Genomic DNA, 27,548 nt, shown 5'->3' on the forward strand with positions numbered 1-27,548 from the left:
TCAATTCTTTTGCTATAACTTCTGCTAACTTGATATTTCCTCAGGCAACATACTGGAGAATATAAAGGTTTAAGGACTGGGGAACTTGGGTCTCTGTTCTTCCAGATGATCTTTTTAATTCCCTCTGTATTATGTCAACAGCCAAGAAGGTTCATAAAGTCATTGGATTTTATTGGCTGAGTTACTTTGCTCTAGAGAAGAGGGCAGTGAGCTGGCTCTTGGCTTGTGGCAGCTTCTCTGCTCGGTGCACAGCCTATGGCTTTGCTCTGGCCCTGGCAAGTCCCTTAGTCCTGTACACAGTTTGAAACACTGTTCAGGTCCCTATGGCTCATCTGAGATTAAAGGAGTTGTTCTCTCATAGCATCTTTTGTCTTTTACACTGCATTAAAGCTCCACTTTTTTACCTGAAATTAACCACTTTATCATATTTTGAAAAAATAAAATCATTGAGGTCCAGAGTCTCTCAAAGCAATTGTAAATGTCTCAATTAAATATATATTACATTAAAATATATTATGGTACTTAATACATATTACATATGTTGATCTATAAAGCATAATAATGCATTTAATACATTTATATCTGACATAAATTAAAATAGCTGCATATTAAAAATGTTTTGCAAAATTTTGCAGGCAGTCAAAATCAGTGCTGTATGACTGTACTTATACTGTAGATATTAATTACGGGAATAGATTAATTTTATGATTCTATTCTGAGCCACACTTTTGGCTGCAGGTTTGTAGCAATGAAATAAAGTGTGTCTGCGACCGGTTCTGGGGAGGAGATGACTGCAGTTTTCGTATCAAAGACGATATATTTTTTGATAAAGATGCCATCAATAAAGGTATGTTGTTATAATTTTTACCAATAACTGGGAAATCTTGGATTTGAGGAAGGTTCATTAAACGAAACTAGATCATCTACTCTTTCAGTTAGCATATAACACGATGCACCACTAGGAGCCTATTCCCTTCCCTCCCGGTGTCTGTGAATGAGGTCTCAGACGTGGGGCTGGATGCGCGCGGTGCCACTCACAAGCACTCAGTACACCTCTCAGGACTGCTCCCAGTGTGTCCAGTTGTACCTTGTCCCAATCATCTGAGTGGCCTTATTAAGTATATTGATAGATTAGGCCCAGCAAAAAGTTACTGGGACTTTTCATAGGTAGATGGAAAGGTAATGTTGCTTACATGATTGGTTTTTGTTTGTAGAGTAAATTTTTTATTACGTGGCCAGTATGCAGAATGTTGGCACACAAATTTCAGGCTTTTACATTTTTTTGAGTGAAAACTTCCATTTGTCGGTAGGCTTGCATACAAGAGAAAGATATATTGTGAAAAAATAAAGGTGTAAATGTTTTTAATTATAAATCCTTGTGGGGTGACAGTTTAATCATCTTCCAGAATGTCTTGTTTGGTTATTTTACTCATCTATGGAAGGGATTTGAGCAAAAACAAACAGAAAAGTCACTTTTATTCCAATGTACGCATGTATTTGCCAGGCAGGTTATAAGGATGTAAGCTACAGCAGTTTAATATTGATAACATTATATTGGCATACCTGGCACAAGTTTCCCATGTAGCAAGTGTTCAGTTAAGGGAAACAGACACAGACTCAAAGCTGGATTTACAAATGATTATAGCACTGGTTACAATTAATCAGCCTAGTGCAAGTTGTCCCAGCAGGTTTTTGAAAGACAGTGCATTTACTGATTTTGTATGTTTTTCTCCTAAAACACTATATTTTTCCCATTTCTTGTGTTTCCAGGTGTTGTTAGCACAAATATAATAATAGGGGCTATTGCTGGCACCATTTTAGTGTTGGCTCTCGTTTTAGGAATTACTGGTTGGGGTTACAAGTAAGTAAATTGTGTTCTTCTTAATACAGTTAAAAATGTTCATTTCATCTGATAGCTGATTATGTTAAGACAAAAACAATTCAGACTTAATCTAAAAATATGAGTTGGATTACATGCATACAGTAACATTTCTGTAGTGTTAGCATTTTTCAAGCAAATCCTACATGTGTATATGGTTTTGGGGAGCTTGGTCCCGGTTTGTAATTTATTTCTTATTTAGTTATTTCTTTTCTTTTTTTGTAGACAATCAGAATATTATTTTACTGTATCTGACAAAGTAAATAGGAGAATCCAGTCTGATTCAATTATAAATCTTTCCTAATGAAGAAGTAAATTTAGCAAGATTAGCCTTCAGTCAGTCAGTAAAGCATTTAACCATAGGTTTCCTTAAACAGATGTTTATATTTAGTCAGCTTAACCTGAAATTTATTCAGGCACATTTTTCAGTAAGAGATCTGTAATTGGCAAATAAGGTGCAAGTTCTCCCCTGGTGTAGAGCTGTCAGTGTTCCACTCACTGAAAGGCAAAATGGATTATTTTAGCCTGACTGATCTTTTAGAGTTTTTCTCCTTTTGTGAATTTCTTCTGAAAACATAGAGGTTTAGGTTGTTTGTGTGTATTAAAAAAAGATTCAAGGTACTTACTCTGTCACCTCTGTGTGGGTAAGGCTGGTTCGTGAAGTCCTTCCTCCACAGGTGGCTCCCTGGTGTGCTTGGAGGGCTGGGCAGGTTCAGCTGCAGGTACTGCCCGCAGCTGGGACACAGCCCAGCAGTTCGGCATAACGAACCGGCACATCCTCTCCTGGCTTGTTAGACTCAGGTAGGCTGAGGGCAGCTCAGAAATATGTAACAAAAGAAGCATTTGGAAAATAACATGAAGATTAGGATAGTAAAAAGGTAGGTTATGCTGTCTTGGTATATCACCCTCAGCTTCTGGCAGTATCTAAAAACCTGGACTTCTATTTTGAGTACAACTCAAGGGCTCATTTTGAGATCACATCTAGGGTTAGTTTTCAGAGGTAGGGGGCAAGAGTGCACCTCTCACTAGCAGCTTCACAGTGAATAGACTTAACCTTGCCATGAACTGCACCTCCAACTCAGCACTGACTTTAGCCATCAATGTGAATATATTTTCCTTGTTTATTCTGATTTAGTGTGTTTATGGGTATGTTTCTTTCAGAAGTGTTTCTGTAGAAATATTTTGAGCAAAAATTTCATTCTGCATACATTGCTTTTCTCTTTAAGTTTTTTTCCTCTTACTGACCATGTATACCTGCATACTGATAATTCATTCTTCTTTCTTTCTCTTCTCTTTCTATGGAAAGAAACTACAGAAGACAGAGGTATGTGATAAAAGCAACAGAATGTGTCTTAGCTCTGAAAATAGCTTTTCTTCTGTTTCGCTTATTTACATGCTATAAAGAAAATATAGTGATCATTATATTTTCTATAAAGAAAATACAGTGGTGAATTATCATTTTAAAGAATAATTGCTTGAATATATGAAATTGGTGCTTATTCTATCAATGCATTGCTTGAAATACTGATTTCACTGGACTGGGTAGCAAAAATGTTTACTTCTGAGATAGACAATCTTAGGAAAACAGGAGAATATTTCCAGTAAGAGACACTGAAAATCTGCTATTAGAGATGGAAGTATTCTTGGGAGGCTCAGAGTTGAATAATTAATATTAACATGATGTTCAGGAGCCTTTTGAGACAAATTCATCCTTCTTTGCAGCTAAAGAAGAGCTTCTTTGCGGTTAAAAATACAATGCAGTTAAATTGCTCTGTGAATGAAGAGCCCATTCTTTCCCGCCACCCTGCTTGATTGATTTGTAGCTAAAGCATGGTACTGCCTTCAGCACAGGGCCAAAAACAAAACAGTTCCTCATGACTGGGGTTTGGCTCCTGGAAGACTGCCTCCCTTTGATCAGTCATCTGCCTGGCAGGCAGATGGGTCTTCTGGGGAGGAATTAGCTCCTTCCTCTCTCAGTCCCCTTCAGATAAGAAGGTTTCTCAATTTCCCCTGTTTTCTGCCTGTATTACTGCCTCCTGGTCCAAGCTGCTGCTTTGTTTGTTGCTGCTACCTGTTGCGTTTGTTCTCCATTTCCACTACCTGTGTAGCGCTTTCTCTGCCAGGCTCAAAATAATTGCAAAAAGCAGAAAAGCTCTGCCAAGTGCTGGTTGCGTACTGCAAGGTCAGACAGGTGGCAGGAACGGCGACGGGAAAAAGGCAAAGCAATTGAAGCCAAGCCTTATGGAGAGGTTGGTGGGTAGGAAATGTCACCTGACACAAGGAAAGCAGAATTACAGTCTGCTTAGTCTCACGTGATGTATCTGTAAGTGCAGACTAGCATGAAGTCACTCTACTGTGTGTGTATCAGTGTTGACTGAGGACAGAGCAGCCAAAACCTTGAAACACAGAAAGAGACCGCCCCATGCATGTTCACATTGGAATATAAGAGAATCTAACTTTCTCAAATTCCCTCATCTCCAGAAATTATATGGACAGAGAGCTGTGAGGATGCAGTCAGTCTGCAGCTGCATCTGTGGGCACAGGCAGAATGGAAACCAGCATAAGCTGAGGCTTTTGAAGATGATGCGGGGCTCCATCATTTTAATGATGGTAGAGATATTTAACAACTAAATCTCCTTCATGCAGAAAATGAAGTTCTGTAGGCTGACTTCTAAATAGAATGATTTTGGGTATGTACAGGAAGTGCTCCATAAATGGAAAAACAGACATCCATTGGAGTATCCAGAGTGTATTTTTTTTTTACTTGTTTATGATTACTCCTTAAATGAAGATGAAAACAAGCCATTGAGGTATTTTTGAGCATTATATAAGGAATGATATTTGGTAGCACTAAGCCACTGAAATAAGTAAACTGAAAGTAATAAAAAGAGCAAATTGGCAAGGATGCTGCAAGCTGGGATAGTGTGGCTTAAAGGGCACAGCTACATGGGAGAAGTTACTTCTGACGGAGTACCGAGAGGGCAGTCTGCTGGCGGAAGCCTGGAGAGCAGAGCTGCCCACGCTGAGTCAACTCCGAACATACCAAAGTACCGGCCGAGCTATGTGGCAAGAACTGAGACTCAAGAGATGCTAGAAGAAATAGTGTGGAAAAACTGTGTTACACTAATGATTTATGTGCCGCATAATTATATATTTTAAATACTTTAGGAGTATTAGAAATTTAGAAACCGAGTGAGGAGGTTCAGTTCTGTAGTTGGACACAGTCTGAATGTGATTCTGATAAATGCACATCTTAATAGGGACAGACTGAAGCAAAGAGGCCTTGGAAAATGCAAGGGTGAATAGATAATTACTAGTATTATGATATAGCCAACTTTCAAAGTAGCTACTTGTACTAGGGAGGATTTTTCAACTTATTGGAACTGTAACTGGAATATTTGCACAGCAGTTTTTTCTGCTGGCAATGAGTTCACCATCTGCAAAAAAAAATTGCATAACTTGATTAGGATTTTCTAATGCACGATAGTTTTATGCACCATAACTGAGCTTCTAGTACTGGAAAAGGAAAAAGTATTGTCAGATGTGTGTGGCATTATTTTTGTGTGTCTTGGCAGATTGAGTCTACTGTGGTAATCAGGAATAGCTGAGAACCTCTGATGTTGACATTAGTATTCCTGCACAAGAAAACAGCTAAAAAGCTGGAGTTTTTTTTCTTTCTGAGGTTTAAACAACTCAACAGGTTACTATTCTTGCATTCAATAATGATCACAAAAACTAAATGGAAAGCATCTACCTCAGAAGGGAAAAAGCATTCACTTGTCCTGAACTCCTTTTTGATGCAGGCATGCCTTCAGCTCAGGCTGCAGTACTTGTACTACACCTGGGATGCTTTTTGCAACCAGCACGATGAGCCATTTGAAATGTCTGAACTTGGTTGTACAATGTCTCAAGAACCTCAAACTATTCACTTTGAAAATTGTGATCAGAGTTTATAGTGGAATGTTCCTTTTTTTTCCTTACCAAAACTACATAATTCCACTTTTCTGCACATATCAGAAGCATATGGGAATTTTCTCTCAGATAGTTGAATTATTTATTAGTAGGCTTATTGTGTGTTGTTAACAGGTTTCCTCAAGGATTGCAATCCTTGCCTTTTCCCTTTAAACTAATATTTGTGCATTTTGTGTGTGTGCTGGTGCCTGTCATGTTTTCTGACTCTACGATGTTTATTATGCTTTAGACAAATGCCCCAGGGAGATTATGTAAAAAAGCCTGGAGAGGCCGACTCTTTTTATAGCGACATGCCTCCTGGAGTCAGCACAAACTCTGCATCTAGTTCTAAGAAGAGGTCTGCTTTTCTGTCGCATTTTCAGATTTCTACCTGTTCCATCACCCATTATTCCATTAGTCAGAACATTTCATTGTTTTGCAGCAGGTTTGATTCTTTCTTCTTTCTTTGTGGAATGTTTGAAATAGCATCCTTTGTGCTTTGATTACTGATTTTTCTCACATGCCCTGAACTGCTAATTATTACAATTAGTCCAGAATAAACAAATTTTCTGTTGTAAACCAATTTTTGGTTAACCAAATTTTCATCATCTCCCTGCTTGAGAATTGTTTTCAAGTAGACTGTAATAATAATTGCTGGCTCAAAAAAAACCCCAACAAACCCACCACAATTTTTTAAAACACAGTCATGTAATCAAAGAAAAGGAACACTGTCTTGCTTCAATAATAGTTATAAACATAAACTGTTCAATATCAATGTTATTTTTATATCTTTTTTTGTCAGCATCATTAATTCACTGACTTGACATAGAGTTCTGGGTAATATTCTTGCTGTGTCACATTAAAGATGTTGGTGCTTGCATTTTATTCCACTTACTAGACTACTGTGCTAAATGGTCACTAAGCATTATCTCAGAAAATAATCCTACAAAGACTTCCTGTAGTTTTGTGTTTGCTATCATGAGTAGGCATTAGATTTTGCCCTTGTTCAGATTTCACTAATTCTGTTATTGTTCCAGTTACTTTAAAGACCCAACAACATTTTAAAATGAAAAATTCATTGAAAAGCATTGAGAATCACTTGTAACTGTGAAGGTCATTTGGTCACGGTGCTTACCATCCCTCTGCAGTTAGAGATTCTTTAATTATGAAAATATCCGGGTAGCACTTTAAAACAATTTATGAGAAGCACTATGACGTAGGAGGGATAGACAATCCTGAACTGCTTCATAAGAAAACTGCAATTCTCACTTCTTGTCTTGCTGAGCAGTCTGTAACTGCGGTTGGTGAAGCGATTTTCTTTGTTGTTATTTCAAAGAAAGTAAAGAGAAATGCATGGAAGGGATACATTTGCAGTGGTGTTAGCTATTTGGGTGTAACAGCTGGATCCTATGTGCAACTTCATTCAGTCTGTTCTAATTAATATGTTATTAAGAAAACTGAAGTAGTGTATTAGTGATTTCTAATTTTTAAATCTAGCTTTTTAGATTTGTGAGTGGATAAATTATTTGTTTTCGGGGAGCAAGCGTTAATCTTAAATGATGCACTGTGTGTGTTGGGGAATCTTCTCATTTGGATAAAATTTTTTAAAATGTCTTGGAGTCTTGGGAGAAGCAAGTTTTCATAGCTTTGTGTAAGCAGGTTCAAATACCAGTTAAGAAAAAAAGTTTGTTTTTAACTGAATATCATTTAATGTGTTTAATCTTCAATTCACTATCTCTGTTTCTTTTCATACTTCATTTCTTTCACTTGTCTCTGTTTATTACTTGTTCCAAAAAGCTAATGGCTTCTAAGGTCTGTCTGTACTAGAGAGTTTTGTTGTTCCCCACCACCAGTTCAGGTGTGTTGTGCCACTGTAACGTCTGGAAAAGCAAGTCTGACAAATACCCATTAACATTGTGGTGGAGCAGACATAGTCCTCACATTTCAATGCCCAGAGTCCTATTTCCTATCTTTCAAGCTGGTTTTGATTTGCTTTGTGTGCAGATATGGATGACACCTCTTGGGAAACATTAGAATGACCAGGCCATTAGCTGCCTGGGCTTCTCCACGCTGGAAAGCACTATGAAGTGTTAGTATTATGATGTTCAAGGATTAAGAGAGAACTTTATGATAACTCTTGCTATTATGAAGCAGCAAACACCAAAACGAGTATATAGCAAGACACTTCTGAACCTAAAAATTGACCATTAGGAGGAGAAAATTATTAAAAAGTCTGTAATGGATATGTTGGTTGTCAGACCTTTTGTGCTGTAAGTTTGAATTAATGATACCCTGGACTTAATTCAGTGTGGCTGTGATTAGCCTGGTCTTCTGGAAACTGAAGAACATCTGTCAGATGCCTGCCCTCCAAGGAAAGCAGAGACTGAAGAATGCAAGAGTATTCAAACTTTAAAACTGCAGAAATAGATCCTTTAAGCAAAACTTATAAGCCATCTATTCTGACCAGTTTTCAACTTCCTGTTGTTTTCTTCTCTTTTGGTAATAATTGTAGATCTCGTGGCAAATAGCTGAGCAGCAGCTCTGGTTCAGCAGGAGGGACCCTATTGCAAAACCCCATGTGTTGGACCTTGCCACACGCATCTCTGGCTCTTAGAGGGAATACAAGAAGAAAGAAAAACTTCAGTTTGCACCAAGCATCTAGATATAAAGACTGGTTTTGGCTTTGAGTTTGGCATTAAAATTATATACTGTAGTGAGTAGCTGAAAAAATAAAAGTTAAAAACTGGGAGAAATGAGACAGAGTTACCCCTCCACTGGAGCTACCAGCTGTGGGTGGGAGGATGTTTAGTGCAGACTCTTGGGCCTCTGAGACTTGTTGCAGTGGGTAGAGGTAGTCAGTCCCAGCTTTCCTGCAACAGCATGAGGAGGGAGTGGGCAGCCTGCAGGCAGGATGCGAGGGAAAAACACCTTGAGACGAGCACAGTTGGAAGAGCATCTTCCAGCTAAGAACTGGGGCAGAGCTGGAAATACGGTGTGCGCTGGTGTTTGCACTTTCCACAGTAGACATGGGAGAAAGCAGTGCTGAAGCCTGGCCCTTGAACGTGGACACACCAAACCACTGCATGGACAGCTGGCAAAGTGTAACTGCAGGGTTAAACCAGAAATCCTGGATGCTCTGCTAGTGCAGACAGACCTTAGGCTGTGTTATGTCACCGGCCTCGGGAATATGACTCTCTGAACTGCTGAGCTAACACTGATGTGAGACAATACCCTTAACCATAACCACATCTGAGCCCTCCTATTCCAGGTCAAATGGACTATCTCATTCCTGGAGTGAAAGGATCCCAGACACAAAACATATTTCAGACATTTGTGAAAATGGGAGGCCTAGGAGTAATTCTTGGCAAGGTAAGTGTGAACCTCTGTGCAGGCCACAGTGGAAACCAGTCTCTGAGCTATTGCTGCTCTGCTGAAAGTTTGGCCAATCTTAGGACAGCAGCATAACTCCTTAAAATTGTGCTAATTGTTATTAAGCTGGAATTAGGATTTAAAAGCACCCTACACAAGTACCTTTTTTGCACAATGCTTCGGCACATAGAAATGACATTTAATTTGTCCCATTCCTCCAGTGTGAGCTAACATGAAAAAGAGGAAGTCATCTATTCACTCTTGCCAGCTTCTGTGATTTTATCAGGCAGTGTTTAGTGGTTTTCTTGAATTGTATTGATTTTCTCAAGTGAAAGCTGAAATCAAGGAGTTTTTTGCTCTGCACAGTCGCAGCAAATAGTAGAGAAAGATCACCTAAGTGTCAAGTTTACCTGGTCTGAGGTAAATCACGAGGGACTGAACTGTGACTTTTACATGGCTAAAGCTAATGAGGTAGTGACTCTTGCTGGGGATGCAAAAAGAATATACAGTTTGGCATGGGATGCAGGTGAGTTTCAAGTTGTTTTACTGTCTGTCTTTATCCTTTGATTTCTTTCAGGTAATATAGGAGGAAACAGAAAGAAAGTCAGAGGCAAAAGATTTAGGCCACGGTCTAATTCAACTGAGTAAGTCTGAACTTATAAAAGCAAAGCCAAAAAGTACAGTTTTCCTATTTGTGTTTTGTAGATGGAGATTAAGAGTACTGAAAAGTAGACAGCTGCATTTTTGCTCTGTGGCCCATTCTGATTGCTGACTCATAATCTGGTAAATGGTTTGGCTCATGTATTTCAACCTCTTTTTATATATTCTTTAAAAATTAACTATCAATTTTCTTTTTTATGTAGGCTTCCTCACAGTCGTTCCCATAGCAATTCCCAATGATGGTGGCAGCCTGCACCATCACTGCAGGCTTTTGTCTACAGTAAACTGCCATTGCTGAGTGTATCCTGGTTCAATACTGAATTTCTGATAACCTGTTTCCTCCCCTTGTCTTCACCTTGGGTTAGGCCATTGCAGAGTTAGATATTTGTATCTCTGCATACCTGCCTGGAGGTTTTAGGAGAGGTATCTGTCTGCTTTGAGAGTACCCCGAAATTTATTCTTGTAAGCCTGAAACAGCCAGTCTTGAGTAAGCCCTGCAATAAATGGGTAATGAGAGTCCTTACCAAGCAACAGATCCCCATACCTTTCCAGTATGGCTTAGAGTTGCTTTCTGTATTGATTTGTTGGTTATGGTTACTGAAGAGCCCATGTGTCCAGTGCTCCCCATAGGGAAAGAGCCTTTCTTATGTACACAAGCCTGCTGGTTCAGGCTCCTTTTGTGAATGAATGGTGAATGGCTGGAAACATAACCTCTGGGCTTGTCAAGCACTGGCCTGCTCTTACAGCACTTATGCCACATGGGAATGACCCCTTCCTTCTTTGGCCATAGTGGCGGTGACAGTGCCCTTTCCTTGTATCATTAGTGCTAACTTTGCACCTGTATGGGCAAATGGACTTGATACCAACCCCACTGGAACTAATAGTGCTAACTCCTCCCTGGGCCCTGCTTTCTTTGGTTTGGGGATTTTGAATTTGTTCTGAAATTTTTCTTCTACCTGCAGTGCACAGTCTTGAGGTGAGTAGGCTCAGAAAGGTGTATAGAGAACACCCTCTGTTAAAGGTTACAGAAATAATAGTTTGATGCGCATTGCAAGTATAATATTGCATGGTCAAAATGGCAACACAGAACCAGAAATTTTAGTGCCAGGACCCTGGGGGAAGTTTATCTGTCAAGTGTCCCTGTGCTCTTGGTCTTCGTGCTGCTAAACTCTTACTGGAATGTTATTTTGCTCATTTTCTTTCCTCTTCGCATAAGACAGTTCGATAAAAGCAAAATTAGTCTGACCAAACTGCCAAGAATACAAATGAGATGGCACATTCTTCTTTAGAAACTTGTCCGGTGCTTTCCTTCATTTTCCAATTGTATTTCTTAAACAAAATCAGTTTTAAAAAATAAGTTTAAATTAATGATGCCATTATTCTGTCATTCAGCAGAGGTGTACGCAGGGGCTGAATTGGTCCATAAAGAATAAAACCACATCAGCTCTTTTTAGCCTAGAGTGAGCGTAACTGCATGGGAGAAGTATTGTTTTCAGTAAAAGCAAAAAAACCCAATGGGCATATTTTTTTCCTCTATGCTGCTCAGCTGGTTTATTATACATTTGCTCTGAGAATTTTGGAGCACTAAATAAGTGGGTACACAGAGAGAGGGTGTGAGTTGGAAATCTTTTTCCCTGAAATTTTTTTTCTCTTTTAAAGGTGCCCCTGAATTTCCACCTAATTCTCTGCATTCCTTCTTGCTGCTTGTTATGGTGTATCAACCCAGCAGCAGCCCTGGTGCTAGAGGGAGGAGGCTTGTACTTGTGCAGCAGCCAGTTAGGGCTGAAGTACAGTGTGGGAGAGACCTGCTGGGCAGGAAAATGCTCTTTCTCCTGACAGGGTCTATCGTGGATTGCACGGGACTGCATGGTTTGTCTGAGTCTCCTTGGCAAGCCTTTCACTCCTCGGAGAGAGCTACCACAGAATGATCTGTGTGCTGTGCCAATTCAGTGGGGAATGGAGAGAATTGCTGAGGGCTCTGGTTAGAGAGATAACTTCCTTTGTGAGCAGATAAAATTGACCGAGAATGATCTAACCATGGCTGGCATTTACTCATTTAAGAAAACAAAAAGCCACATCAGCTGCCTTGAGAATGCCTCAGAATACATGGAGGCTTTTCCCAGACAAATCTACCTTTTTACCTTCTCTGGGAAATGCAGAATATTGAAATCTGTTCTGAAATGGTAGATGGCATTTGGAACGCCCACCTGTGGGGCCCTTGCGGTTCAATGAAGCATACTTGTTGAGATGAAAGAAAAGGGGTAACACTGTTGGTCTCCTGTTAGTAGTAGAGACAGTGCAGTTCACTCCTAGAAAATTGGGTTCATTTGTGTCATACCTTTTGCAGAATTCAATGATTTTTTTTAAGCAGATGTGCACTGGTACAGTTGCCTACAGAAGTATTTGGCGTATGCATGAGTCTGCAGTAACTGCACATATTATGCACAAGGGTTTTTTTGTATAAAGCCAATCACTAGATAGACGCTCATGCCATTAATCATTTAAACAAAATTTCTTAAGCACTGAGCAAGGTTTGAACCTTGCAGCCCTCGTGAGAAGCACTGGCAGGAGGATTGCAACCACATTGGGCAGTTGCTGGAAGATGTACTGCTCATACCTGTGTGCAACCCCTTGTACATGAACAAGGCTTCTGCTGAGGGTATAGCTCTATGGAGACTGCTAAAGCTCTTTTGGGAAGTTACTAATTGTTTCTAGATGTTTTAAAACAAAATTTGTGTTCTTTACTAAAGGCAGATGGTTCAGTTCACACAGAAGGAATGGCAACAGGCCAAATATTCCTGCAGCTTTTTCACTAACAGGGTTGATGAAATGGCCTGATAAAACAAGTTTTCTATTAAAATCAATTAGAGTTACCCAGGAATGGTAATGAGAGTTTTCTGAATAAGCTGACAATTTAATTGGGAGCTTGTGTTAAAACAGGTCCCAGGGAACATGCATTTTGCCAAATAGCGATTCTGACCTTTGTTAATTTGCACTGCTTTTCCTATAAGCATGTCTTCCTCGTTGTTATAACTGATATGAACATCTTTGGCTTAGACTTTCTATTATATATTGTCTTTTTGCAGCAGGGTAACCCATGCATCTGAGCCTGGGCTTTCTCTCGCCCACCAAATCCCGGCCCAAGGCATAAGCCCAGGGGGTTCTGACCACCCCCAAACAGGGAGTCGGGATCACAGGTCAGTCTCACCTGCCCCTGCATTCTGGGCTGCCGTATTATCCTGTGAAAAGTCCCTTCCCTCAGTATACAATAGTTTCACTGTGGCAAAACACCGTGACTGCTTGGAGGTGCTCCTGCTGATGCAGCGCTAGCTAACCTTCCTCCTCGCCAGCCTGAGGAGTACGAGTACTCTTGAGCCCAGGTCTTTTGCCTTGTTGCATGTTGCGCTACAAGCCAAATCGAGCCGTTGGTCTAGCTATAGGCTTATGTGTAAGGACACCTGTGTTTTAAAGCAGAATTTCTCACTCAGAGAAGACGTGGATTCTGGCCGTTGCTGATGAACATGTGGCCAGGAAGATCAGCCTGAGGGCTTTTTAATGGTATCACGTAGTGGTTTGCAGTAACTCGAATTTAACCTTTCTGTAACAGATGAATTGAGGTGGTGAATGATGGTCTGTAACGCAACCAGACCCAGGAAACCCTGCAACACGGTTGTGCAACAATTGCATGCTTTGATACCACGTTACACTTTGTTTTCTAATACAGGAAGCCAGATTGGGAGTGTTTCATGGTTACCAAAAGACCCTTTCAAAGGAAAAAAAGCAAGTCAAAAGTACTGCAGCAAGTACAAGAAAATGTGTAGTCGCACCTACAATTAAAGATGAAACAGAAGTTTATTAGTTCCTGGTGATGCTGGCATCAGCCTTTTGCTTCACTTGCGGTTCAACTGTTGCTGCACTACCACTTTTGATATTTTCTTTCTCTAAAAGCCATAGCTGGAAAGCATAAAGCACTCCTGATTCCCGATAAATAAGCAAGCTGAGGAAGCTACTTAGAAGCACTTGTGGCTGAGGGCGAGTACTTTCTGAGAGCTGTGGCTGTGCTTGTGCGGGGCGGGGAGGAGAAGTTCCAGAGCAAAAAAGGAGCAAAAGAAGACGAAAAAGTGCTGCCGCTTTTGTCATCAACGTGGTTTGAAATATGGTGGGGTTGAATGACAAGATCTGGCCCAACCTTTACTCATCTGAGCAATACCTTGTGAGGCCTGTTCCCATGTGTGAGGTCATTGGAGTCACTCCCGTAAACAAGGGTGGTAGGAACTGGCCCAGAAATATCGAAAATACCTTAAAGAGGAATTTTCTTTCCCTTTTTCCTTGGTTACTGTTTGTTTCCTATTTCAGAGTTCGTTAGTCTCTATTATATAAAGATGGTGATAATAAATAATTGTTAAACAGTTGCTATTTTTATACAACAAGAAAAGGCTTTAAATTAAACCAGGCAGACTCCTGTTTCTACATTGCCATTTTTTCCTAACATGTCAGAGGGGGAGGAATTAGCTGATCTTGTTATTGAGGGCTAAGAGAAGCCAGTTACAAAAAAAAAAAAAAAAAACCTCTTCCCTGGTAATATTACTGTTAGATAATGAAACAACGCCTTTATTTCATAGTTCTCACGTAACTAATATGAGTATGCAGCTCAGACTTTTTTCTTAAAAAGTGTGGTTTTGGTATCAAGATTGCTTCCATAAAATGTGTGATAACTCTACAGCCCACCTCCATTAAAGCTTCTTGTGGTCCTACCAAAATAAACGATCATTGGAAAATCAGAGGGTTATTTGCACAGAAGTGTAAAAATTGCCACTGTAGTGGCAAACAATTCAAGCCTTCTAACAAACTGAGGCCGAAATTCATTCCTGTAGAAAGGGCCAAGCCCAAGTTTCTGTGCTTATTAAGTTGTTATCTTACAATTTATTCTAGATGGATGCAAATGTGTGTCTTCAACAAGCAAACTGTAGGACTGGAGTGAAAATGCCCCTTCATCCTTATTCTGAGATATGAGAGGAGTTCAAACCATGAGCTCAATGCTGGCCCTCTGCATAGGAGTGAATTTCATCCTTAGGACATTAAATGAATGATGTATCCCAAAGTTTCCAGATTAATCAAACGTATGAGTCTTGTTGTAGGTCAGATTTTCTCATGCAGTTGTACACGTTGCCTAGTCCTCACCCAACATTCATATTGATTTATTTGCCATATTCACTTGCATTTTGGGGATGAAGACATCCTTGCTAAGCTTGTGCTGTGTGTTCTCAGATTTTCTATTCTTGTTCTTCTGCTTTCTCTGTTCCTTCCATTGCTTTCTGCAGGTATTTAAACCCATGGTTCAAAAGAGAGTATAATGTAGCTAAGTGGGTAGAAGATGTGAATAAAAACACTGAAGGACCATACTTTAGGTATTTTGTAAATTAATTCTATATCATTTTTAAGAGCTGTTCCAGCATATACAAATATCTTGGGACTCCTGCCTTGTATAAATCAATACAAGTTACTGTAGGTGCAAAGGGCCCCTCTTCTTTTGCTGCATTTTGATGTCTGTATTTGGCTTCATGTGCAATTTACAGTCTTTTTCTGAATGTTTTAATGAAGCCATTGAAAAGGGTGTGTGTAGTGCATGCGTTCCCACCATCATCTATAGCTTGTAGTAGCTTTATCATCATTTTATGCCAAGTAGTGTTTTATGGGCATGAGACATTTATCACTAATAAAGTAGTATTAACTTAAATAGAATGTAATTTACTGAAGCAAGTGGTTTCATAACACATTGACTCTACCCACTGTCTTATATAGTGCATACTAAAATTTAAATAAAATAAAGAATAAAAAGTAGTGGTATTTTACCCTCAGCATACAATGAAATAATTAATATATTGTAATTGGAAAAGTTACATGCATGAGAATATACTCTGTGCTTTATTTATCAAACCGCTAATGAATCTGTTACAAGTGAGTGTAGGGTTCAACCAAAAATATCACTTGTTTTTGAGAGGGAGAAGTGTGTATTATTTGATACATTCCAAGTTAAGGAGAAGAAGCATGCGTGAGGCTGGCCTCTCTGTTGTACATGAATCAGGAGACTGAGAACATTTTAGTAGATTCCCAAACGACACAGTCCCACAGCTGAGACAAAAGTTTGCACCAGCTGAAAAAATCAGCTGGGGTAGGAGAGAATGGAAGACAATTTACAACAAATAATATAAAGCATGAAAGAAATGGATGAAGCTGTAAGTCGACATACCAAAAATGAAGCTGAAACAAGAGATATAGAAACATAAAGAAAAAGAATACAAAGAAAGATCTTTAGCAAAAGCAGTGAAGGATGGTAAGAATGAATAAATAGAACTTAATAATTTTGCAACATTAGGAGACCTAATAATAGTGCAAAAGGGCAGAAACATGCACTAAATACGTCCAGTGTGTATTTGGGAAAAAAATGTGATGGAGTTGTATCACAAGGTACTAATGACACGCTTGTATTCCAATAGTAGCACTGGCAGATATTGAATAGCAGAGTGGGAATTTAGTCATTTTTAGAACTAAAAATGTCCCAAAGTTTTAAAAGAGCATAAAATCATCACTGTTTTAAACCATTTGTGTTTGCTTTCAAGAACTCTTATATCACAGAGTAAGTTGCCAAAAGGCTTTCCAATGAACAAATAGGGCAAATGAGGTAAATTTAAGCCTGCCAGTCCTGATCTTGGACCTGAACAAGGAGTAAAAATCCCTGATGCAAGAATCCAGGGCTTACGGGAGGATGTTGTGATTTTGCCAGCCAGTATCAGCCAGGTCTTGGTGTTGGTGCTTGGGCATTCAGGCAGGGTGTGTTGTGAATCCAGTAGTTTTGCTGTTGCTGGTTTTTAGCATTGGGATACAGGGTCCAGTTCTGGTGTCTGCAGTTCAACAAGCATGTTCAAGAACTGGGGAGATTTAAGCCCTGAGAAACCTTATAAAGGATTTCAGGGCCTCAAGCTGTTCAGTTTAATAGAGCAGCTAAATGCTTACCTGATCATATAATCCACATAGCTGCATATGGAGCATAATCTTTATGGGAAGTCCTTTAGACTAGCAGACTGAGACTGATAATGACCAAAAGTCACTGGAGGGTGAAATCAGGCAAACTCGCACTAGAAATGAGGTGTGTTTTTATTAGCAGCCCTTTTCTTGAAAAATGCCCTCCGGACCTTTGTTGTTCAGGCAAGGCCACCAGTCGCTCACCGTAATCTAACCCCATGGCTGTCTTCCAGGGTGTTTGTATTCAGAAGCCCTGTGGTCACAATAAACAGAGACATTGATGCAATATGAAGATAGCACTAGTTTAAAGTATGGTACTTTAAATGGTTTAGTTAAATGGGCTTAAATTCCTGTGTGGATACTCTTAATTTGGTTTTTATCTTCTAATATCAGTATATCTTGATTTAGTAACTAGATTAAATTGATGGAAGCATACCCCGCTTCTGAGGGTTTTCGACTGTTGCACTGAATGAGTCACATTTCTAATTGTATTTGAGATAAAACAAGCATTTTTTGCATGTAGATTAGGGTTAAGCTGACCCATGTGAGTTTTAAGGGCTGTATATCAGCAGAGATGAAACAAAATTAAAAATTTTACACCACAGAAGCTTACTAATGAATGCCTGCCGCATTTGCTTTAGAAATGAGAAAAACTAGAATAAATTTAGAAACCTGTATTTCGTGATTAATTGAGATGATCATGGGGAGGTATTCTGCAGGCACATTATGGAAGGTAACGGATCAAATATTCTCCTGAGATGAGTTGTCATGGGCTTATGAGAGGTTGAACTGAACAGTTTCTCCCCAAAACTCAGGTGCAGTTTTGGTTAATCTGTCGTGGACTGGAAAACACCGTTCCTAAGAACAGTGCATCTGAACATCCTATGGCTGGGTTTTGAGCCTGTGAAGTGATTCACAAACAAAACAAAACAAATCTTGTTTGGTAAACCAGGAAGTCAGGCTGAAGTCAGGCTGTCCGTTTTGGGAATCATAGCCCAGGATGGCATTTACACCAGATAATTAGCTGAGTAATATTTTTGTTGCTGATCATTTTTGATTTCTCTCTTCTGTTAAAGTTGTCCTGAAAGTAACACTTCTGTTTTGCTTGTCTCCTTATAGTTTTAGGAATAATGTGTTGATGACGTGCTGTGGCAGGTAGAATTGATGTAGAATCAGGAAAAAAGACAAAAAACACTTCTTACAATTCCTAAGAATGCTGCAGATTTTCAGAAAATAGAGATCTTCGTCATCACAAAGACTTTTTCCATTAGCTTAAAAAAACCTGTATAAATAAAAATTTATTGATTGATGGACACCTGGTGTCCAATTATTAATTTTTTTCTAGTCTACAATCTATATAATTACTTTTTATTAATGATAATAATAATAGTAGCTAGTATCTCTGGCACCAGAAACCTCCCAGCTGTGGGATTCCCATCTATAAGAAAATAAAATCTGTAAAGAAAATGTCATTTTACTGGTCAAAGTCTAGACTGGATTTTAATTTTGTATGCCAGGCCATACCTGCATCACCCCAGCAATAAACCAAGTCAGGAAACCTTTCCCTGATTTCGGCTTTGCTGCAAAACACACTGTTTTACCAGTGTGATACTGCTTATTTTTGTTACTGCCAATTACAGTGGCTACTGCACAGACTGACCTTATGAAATACAGTTAAGGATTACTTGAAATCCTCACTGAATCTTGAAAGACTCAGGAACCATGATCGTATCAGGAATCCCAAATGTCAGAATCCCAAAACGTGGCATTTCTGTAGATAATTATAGAAAAAAAAAAAAAAGACTAGAAGGCACTTTCTGAGGCACTGAGCTGCCTATATTTGATTTAATGCAAATATTTTCAGTAACTTAAATTCAATGAGAGTTGTTTAAGTGTAAAAGTAGTTTAGAAGGAGATGGAGACCCAAGATGCATAGCCAGAGGGAAGATGGCCAATCCCATACCAGAAAGGCATTGGTAAGGAGCCTGGAGGGCAGGAGACAGGCTATCCATTTCTCTCCTATTTTTTCTGTGCTTTGGTGTTCTTGCTTTCTTCCTCAATTTCTTGTCAGCTCCTCCTCAGCTGATCATTAGCCAGAGTTGGCTCTGCTCCTCTGTGAGGTCCATTGCCTTCCTCTGTGAGCATCCAGCTGAGGCCAGAGCCATGACCAGCCATTAGCTCCCTGCTCTCCCTGAGGCAGCTTTAGATTGTGCTTAAAGGAAAAAACCCAAGTATTTTCCCCATTACAACCAAAACAAAATATTGACCTTACTGGCAGCCAATGAAAAAAAAAAATGCCCATTGACATCAGTAGGATCCACATTTCATTTCAGGAATTAGGGAAGAGAGTTCATTAAAGCGTGTGAATGCCTGCTTCTGGGGCGTTGCTGTGCAGTGCTTGAAGTGGATGGCTCAAGCCACACCCTTTGCTTTTTCTGCAGCTCTGCAGCCCCCCATGAGCCGAGTCTCCCCTCTGCTGCTGCACTTTCTGAGGAAACTTGCTCACATCTGTGGTTTTCTAAAAGGAACTGCATTTAAAATGTTAAAATGTTTAGCCACATCAGCGTTTTTAGAAGATCCCAACTTCCTAATGTAGGATCATTTAGGCGGATGTTGTCCTACAAAGAGCTGAACCTACAGCAGCAAAGGTCAGGTTAGGCTGATAGTGTCTACATTGGGGCTTGAAAAGCTTTTGCCAGGTTGAACATTAAGTGAATTCCATCAAATTATTTCAGTCTGTGAAACAGAATCAAGCACAGATCTGTCAGGACCACCTGCCTTGAGTTCAGCTAAAATAACACTCAAAGTCACAAGACGTTTAGTTGTGTGACCAGGTGACACATTTCACACTGTCTTGTGGGCCAGCACTCTCCTCGTTTAGGTGACAAGAAGGCCAAGCAGCAGGTGCCTGGCCGCAGGAGAACGCATGCAGATGTCCTCCCGCTGCCACAGCATTTTGTTCTGAATGCCAGCACGGTCTCCCCATGCTCTTAGATTCCACTTCCAGGACAGAAAGGTGGACACGAAGTGGCCACTACATCTTGCTTTCTGGCCAGAAATCAGAATTGTTGCAGTGCGTTGAGGTGCATGGCTTTATCTGGGGTTGGTGGTGAAACCTCTGAAACTGTCATGGCGTGAAGAGGGCAGAATGCAGTCTGCAACCCAGGCTGCTTTCCTAGTTTTTTGCATAAGCGTCAGCTAGAAACAAGATTTGGCATGAAAGTTAATGGATGTGATAGCAGGAGAACTGAAACCCCAGTGAAAGCTAAATGGATCCCACCCTTGACCAAACTCCAAAGTTTTGCCTACCTTTAACCCCAGCATTACCTGCAAGTGTCCCTGAATGCTGTCTTTCTTCCATCCTGTAAATGAGAAAGGTCATGTCTGGCTCTTTCCCATTTAAAATACATGTAAATCTGGGATACACAGCACATACACAATTGCAGGGCAGAACCTGAAAAGTAAACAAAAACACCTCAAACAACTAAGCTTATCACACAAGGCGTATCCTAAGATCTGTGAGCTTAGTAGTGATATGTTTTTACAGTCTGAGTAGATGGCGCTAAAGATGACAAAAACCAGCACATAACTTGTGTGGCAGAAATAAGGGGTGAAGGCCTGTGAGGGGAGGGCAAGGACGTTTCTTTTAAGTGTGCAACTGCATTCTTGATGTGTTTGGTTGTAGCTTTGCACGGGCAGGTGAGCAGCAATGTGCACATCAGTTAGGCGTGCAAACCATAGGTGAGCTGGCAGCACAAAGCGGAGCCAAGAAGTAAGAAATGTAGGCAGCTATGCTGGAGGTCTGGGCTTCAACTTCTTTTGAAAAGGCAGCGTTGTGTTTGAGTTACGGTGCAAAGCTACCTGGCTGCAGGCTCAGCTAGGGATCCTGGTCAGAGGACCTGCTGCGCAGGGAAAATGTTCAAGACACCCCATCCTTTGTGGGGTTATTGCTCCTTCCAGGATCACCTGCTCAGGCTGATGGGGAGGTACGTTGGGCGTGGCTTTCCCTCTCACCATAGCCTCCTCTTGTGGTGCCTAAAATAACCCACGGGAAGAGTCTGTGGTGTGCAGGAGGCAATGTTGTGCCTGGTTGTGGTGCAAGGGACGGGACATGCCTTCATTCTTTGTGCCACTTCCTGGCTGTGGTACCTTTATAAACAGCATTCTGATAGGGCTTCCCAGGTCAAATCTGACACCCCCCAGCTCCTTGCTTCTAATCTCCAGGTGCATCATTATAAATTTAAACATGAAGATTTTAAATCCTCCTGCAGCTGTGGGGCAATATTAATGAATAATTGGATTACTAATAATTTGTAAAATCTGTTCTCTTTATCTTCCCCCCTTCTTCCTCTCATTTTTTTGATTCTAGATCTACTAATTGTTTATTAGTGATCTTTATCAGTCCAAGTGTGGGCACATATGAGACTTGTACAGGTAGTGAACAGCACGGCACTGTTAGGAACCTTTCCCTGGATTTAAAAAAAAAGCAACAAACCTGTTTTGTTGCATGTGCAGTTTGGTGCCCAGATGGGTAACGCTGGACATACGAACGCTTTGTTTTATATTGCAGTAGGTGTGTGAAATTTTCCTCCTGAAAACGTTCATGTATGTCCAGTTTATCTTAATGGGTGATCAAAATGCATGTGCTGAAGATGTACTCTTCAGTGTTTCAACAATTGTACCAACCTAAATCTTTGAAGGGCTGTTAGGCTTAGAGGCTACAGCATGGGGCATTAGAGCACTGTGAGCCAGACTGAAGAGCTGTCACCATACAGTTTCCATCGACACCTTGTTGCTTGTGGCTACCATCAATCATTGTTTGTATGGGAGACAGGAGAGTGTGCTGTTGTAAGGAGCTACGGACACAACAAAATGATACAGTAGTCCGAAATAAAAGAATATTTAAAAATGACTTTCACTTAAAAAATAGAGATACACAAAAGAATCCCCTGCTTTGTCTGTAATCCTCTCCATGTGAAAAGACCAGGTCCTGCAAATCCCAGAGCCAGGGTGGTTCCTGTGGCTTGTTGGTATCAGTGATGGTGCTCATCACTGGGGTCTACAGCTGCACAACACGCAGCCCCCTGCTGTGTTTGAGGGCCTTGGAAGACCTGTCTGTAGGAACTGAGGGAAACCTTCCAATTTCAGGGACACACTAAGTTCAGAAGATAGTAGGCAACAGTGCTCAGGGAGGGTGTGGGTGATGTGCCTGCACTAGTGGGAGGCCTCCTTTGAAAAATGCCCTCAGTCTGCAAAACCGAGCAAGAAGGCCAGGGTAGCTCAATTTTTCTACTTTGAGGCTTTTTTCCCTTTTATTCTGCCCTCTCAAGTGGGAAGAGTGCAGATTCTCAAAACAGAAGCATAAGAGTTTTCCTTGGGTATAAAATTTCAGTCAATAATGTGCAGCTGCCTTATTGACATGAAAAGAATGCCTTTCATGTGATACAAACATTTACTTGCTCCTGCTTACTCTACTCACCTTGTACAGAAATGCTGATTGCCATTGACTGATCAGTTCATTTTTGTATATTCTCATCAGACTCTTTCTTTGGCTGGAACAATATGCACTGTATGATGCTTGCATGTCTAACAATTTGTTATTAGCACTTTGTATATGCCTTTGTTACTTCACAACTAACAGTTTGGCCTCCAAGTGCATGCATTTGTGTAAATTAATGTGTTATAAAGTAATAGATTTATTTGCTACGTTTGTATCAATATAGGAGGTGTGTAAGACACATAAATACACTGATAATTGAAGAAGACATTGTTCAGCTTGTATTTCTACAATCAGTGTTTCTGTTTAGGCTTGATATTGCCATGTCTATCTTTTAGTTCTGTATTTATTCAACTGCAGATTTGGTTTGTTAATTTTATAATTATTAATTACAGTACCATATAAAACAGTTTAAAAAATTGTTTTTGTTATGCAATACAAATCTAATAAGAAGTAGGGAATTTTTTTTCTTCCAGTGTTCCTGAAAGCTATAAATACCTTTATTCATACCATGAAATTATTAAACTACTGATCAAACAACTTTATCCCCCCAATATTAAGCTAATAATAAGCTATATACTTGGTTCTGAACCAAGCTTCAGAGTAATGGCAGTTGCTGTTGCAGTGCTGGGACCCAAAGACATCACATTTATTTTGTGTGTTTCAACATCCCAGGACACTGTCTCCTGCAAAGTCTCCATCTTCGTCTACTGGATCTATTGCTTCCAGCAGAAAATACCCTTACCCGATGCCACCACTTCCTGACGAGGAGAAAAAAGCCAACAGGCAAAGTGCCAGGGTACGTGTCCCTCTTCTCTGTGCATTTCGTCAGTGACTTGATTTACTGGTAGTTTTCAAAAAGAAAGCGTGGCAGATGAGCATCTTTGACTAACAGTGAGAGCAGCAGTAGCGCTTCCTTCATACCTCAAGTGATGTAGATGCAGTGCCCCAGACAAGCTCCTCACACTGTCTGGGTAACAGCCTGTTTTATCTTGGTGTTCAATGTGTCTTTGTGTTCCATTTACCCCTCTCCAGCTATGGGAGACGTCCATTTAGCTGCACTGCTTTCCTGGGTGACATCCGAACTGTTTACTTCGAATTTTATAGAAACTCAGCGTCACTGAGTCATTGCACATTCATCTGCTCTTCAGACAATTCAAAAGATCAACAGAGACGCCTGTGATCACAGTGAGAACCTCCTCTCATCTGGAAGGGGAAAAAAGCAGTCTTTTTTTTCTTTCTCTTTTGTTGACTAGTATTTTATGGATTTGTTGAACAACCAAAATCCTAACGATTAATGGGATGATTAGCACGGACATGACAAGGCTATTACGCATGACGACAGATAACTTACCTAGAATCCCAACTGCAGTCTGTTTGCCAGTCCTGCGTAAGAGAGGTTTTTCTCTGGCTTAATGCAGTCCTGAGTCAGACCAGAGTGAAACTGGGAACACGCCTCCTGGAGGGCCCAGACGATGTAAACTTGTACGCTGTATGCATGAACCTTGTGTTCTGTACTTTCCACATGTAAGGGATAAACAGCATACTGTAGTAGAAATTAGCATGCAGGAGTAAGAAATATAGGGGTTTTTTTGTTACAGGATTTCAAGCTTTGAAAGGCAACTATTTGACACAAATGTCAAACAAACAAGGATTATATCTTTTTTTTTTACCTTATATGTTTATAATCTCAGTATACAGATTGTATATATGTAAACATTTGATAATGTCAGAAATAGCTGTTATACATAAGTGTATTTTGCCAAATGCCTAAAGAAACAGTCATGACTAACATCATCACACTTCAGATTTTCTAGTATTACGAGCAGACAACTTTGGAAATACAGAAAGTACAGTACTGTAAAACCGTGTCTCTCAGAAACTGGTGTTTGACCAAAATCTGTACTATCTTTTCAGTATCTTATACTGTCTTGACAATCTCAGTTGTATGGTGGACTGCAGAAACCAGTACAGCAGCACTTTGTCTTAAATCATCATGAGAGGAACCAGCCAAAATCCATTGTTCAGTGAGATGACCAGTGTATCCTCTCACAGGTGTAATCAAGAGTGATTTGGCAGACAACAGAGACAGAGTCTTTAAGTAATGTGCAGTCCAAACTTACTGGACATTTGGGAATACTTCTAAGTAGTCAATTCAGGATGTGGTGATGCGAAGTCCTTCTGGCAAGCGTTGGTGTGTATTTTGATACAGCGTTTCAGACACTGTTTTAGATGGCAAGGTGTAGCTTATGAGAACCGTAACGGTTTCTCTGCACGAGATAATAACAGTGCTGGGCAAGTGGCCAGTTTCATTGCTGTCTTATAATTTTTATTTGTTACTGGAATAGCCTTTACCATGTGCTTAAATGCTATGCTTGCTGCCCCTGAAGCCCCCTTGGCAATTTTTGGGGGCATTAAACTGAGTAGCCTAAAAAAACAGCGTGGGGAGGAACAAACCCTTTACCATGGAGATGTTAATCTTCTGTATAAGTAGAAGGATGGAACACCTGAGACTTCTAAAGGTTGTTGCAAAACAAATGTCTCTTGATTGAGAATTTTCAGTCAGTAAGAAACTGGACCATGTTAAATCAGTTTGTAATTCTCCAGCTTTCCAAAATTGACTAAATCTTAGATTTAGGTAGTACCATTGCAGAAGAAAACACCCTATTCTGTGTGGTGCAATTGAATACCTTGCCCAACAGCCATACGATCAATTAGATATTATTGTGATGGGAACATCTGCGGTGTTTCTGACTCTTCTACCTCTTTCATGTATTTCCTTTAATAAGTGAACCCAACACTTGCAGCCTTTTAGTATATTTTTTTAACTTTTAAGTCTCTCAATGAAGTCAAATATATGTAAAGTTAAATTAAGAAATGTTTAAAGATGTCTGCAACTGTAAAGTATGTAAGATTTTTAGAAACACTATTTTTTATGATTAGGCTGTGTGTTGCATTATGGCAAAGTATTGGCCTTGGAGTTGAAATGATTTTCCTTCACAGACAACAGCGTCTGGTAAGTATTTTGGAGAAAGACAAATCTGAGTGAGTACAAGTGGATGCAGACAGACCATCAGGAAGGAGCGAGTCACTTGTCATTGCATTAAGAAAAGATTCTGCACTTTGTGGAGAGTAAATATCCGTCAGCACTGAAGACTATTTTTTGCAAAGATTTACTTTGAGTGTAGGCAACTGGATTAAAGATCACTGGTAGCATATAGCTCATGAAATTAGGGCCTGAGCCATAATCACTTGACATGGGTATATCTTTTACTGATTTCACTGGACTTTGAGCAGGACCCTCAAGTTCACCCACATTAGACGTTATGCTGACCTGATAGCCTCTGTGTTACGCTGTCACCTGGAAGCTGGTTTTCCCTCACATACCTGGTATCTTGTCTTTAGTAACTGGACTGTTCATTTTGTGCCTTTTATGGTATTTTGTTTGGATACAAATTGGCATGTAATTTTGAATAATCCTGTTAAGATTTCTGTGCATATTTTATGTTTACCACTGTTTACTCTTCCCTTTCCATTTTGCCTTACCAAGAAGCAGCAAGATTTGGCAGACTGAACTGGATATAACATACTGGCTTTTTGTGTAATGTTCATAGCTTCTCATTTTGCAAACAAATGGCTCTCCTGACTGTATTTTCAGTGTAGTACGTACTTTCAACTTCTCTCATTTTGGTATAAATCATTTGTAGCATATGATGATGATACAGTTACGTGTGGAGTATAACTTCAACAGTCCCTTTCACATTTGGAGATACGTAGTAACTGGAAGTCGTAGTTATGAGCACTAAATTTAAGTTAAATAAGCATTGACTTTCACTTTTGATGGTCTAGAGTGAGAACATCACAGGACTTGGGTTTTTGCAAAATTCTTCTGCAGAGAATTTTGCATCAGATTGGTAACTTGGAGACCTTGTCATTGCACAAAACCTGAACTAGTGGGGCTGTGTGAGCCTCCAAAGCCAGTGGAGGGAAAGAGAGTTGTTGTTGCTTACATTCTGTGGTTTTCTACTTCTAAAATGTTGTGTGTTGGAAAGCTGCCAGATTAATAACCCTGAAGATTTGCAAATATTTTCATCTGGCAATAGCAATATAAATCGCCACATAATACCTCATCCAGTCTAAAATAGAGTACTTGTATTGTCAGTAGGATAGCTCAGTCATTTTTACTCTTTGAGACTCATGCTTTTGTTTTTGTTTTAATAAATAAACTAGTTATTGCCAGCTATGCTGTAGATGCCTGTTGAGTGGGGAGGTTATCAGCAATTCTCAATACATTACAAGTAATTGTCGATATGAGCATAGGACCTGCAGGATGAAGGTTATGTATTTCAATGTGTGGGAGAAGAATCTTACATAATGTAAAATAAAATTAATATAACTAATGATGGAGACTGAAAAATATGACTGATGGAGACTGGAAAATAGAGAGTGTATCCAAAGAATACTGCTGCACAATGGTTCTGTAGCATAACAAGTAAAAAGTTACCTGCTCATTCTGAATTTGTTGACATAAGAACTTCAGTAATCCATACGATAGACTTTTGGTGAATATACTCAGGCAGTTTACCATAAATGGTTGTGATTGATTGATAATTTACATATAATTTTGTTATATTTAAATGAGTAGTTTTGAATAGATTGTTGATTTTATACAGCCTATCTCTGCTTAAGTTGTGAATGTCACTACTTGCCAGTTACCTGATTTGAAGTGTGACTTGACTTTGAAGATAGCTACTTCCAAGTAACTTAAGAGTTTTGTTGCTGATTTATGAGCTGTTGAACCTGCTAAGCTGATGTACTCATTAGGTAATTTTGATTGTGCTAGTGAACAAATGGACCTTTGGGTTATAGCCTGAATTAAAATCAAAAAGAAATTGTGTCAACAGCTAGTGTACTGAGATCCTTTTACCTGAATCCCTGTTGCTGGTTTTAAATGAACTGAGTGGCTTGTCCACACCAGAGTGACAACTGTTTTAAAAACCAGGGCTAAGAACAGGTACATACACTATTACAGGCATGCATATACTACAGAATTGTGACCAAATTTGCAGTTATTTCATTGCTTAATGAGTAGGGTAGGATTTAACATGCAACAATGATGAGACACTGTAATCCTAGGGGTAACAAGTTGGCTCTTAGGACTTGCTCTGT

At 39.8% G+C, this 27,548-nt stretch overlaps 1 protein-coding gene across 1 annotated transcript in view; it reads left to right on the plus strand.

Moving 5' to 3' along the window:
* Nucleotides 1-27,271, plus strand: part of ADAM22 (ADAM metallopeptidase domain 22) — a 136,620-nt gene extending 109,349 nt beyond the window's left edge. The window contains 8 exon segments of the mRNA XM_075082779.1: nucleotides 739-847; nucleotides 1,771-1,861; nucleotides 3,186-3,203; nucleotides 6,081-6,275; nucleotides 9,099-9,199; nucleotides 9,777-9,843; nucleotides 23,055-23,178; nucleotides 23,415-27,271. Coding sequence (XP_074938880.1) covers nucleotides 739-847; nucleotides 1,771-1,861; nucleotides 3,186-3,203; nucleotides 6,081-6,275; nucleotides 9,099-9,199; nucleotides 9,777-9,843; nucleotides 23,055-23,178; nucleotides 23,415-23,435 — 726 coding nt within the window. The 3' untranslated portion in view covers nucleotides 23,436-27,271.
* Nucleotides 27,272-27,548: the final 277 nt, after the last annotated feature.

Source organism: Phalacrocorax aristotelis, chromosome 2 (assembly GCF_949628215.1).
Source record: "Phalacrocorax aristotelis chromosome 2, bGulAri2.1, whole genome shotgun sequence".
NCBI lineage: Eukaryota > Metazoa > Chordata > Aves > Suliformes > Phalacrocoracidae > Phalacrocorax > Phalacrocorax aristotelis.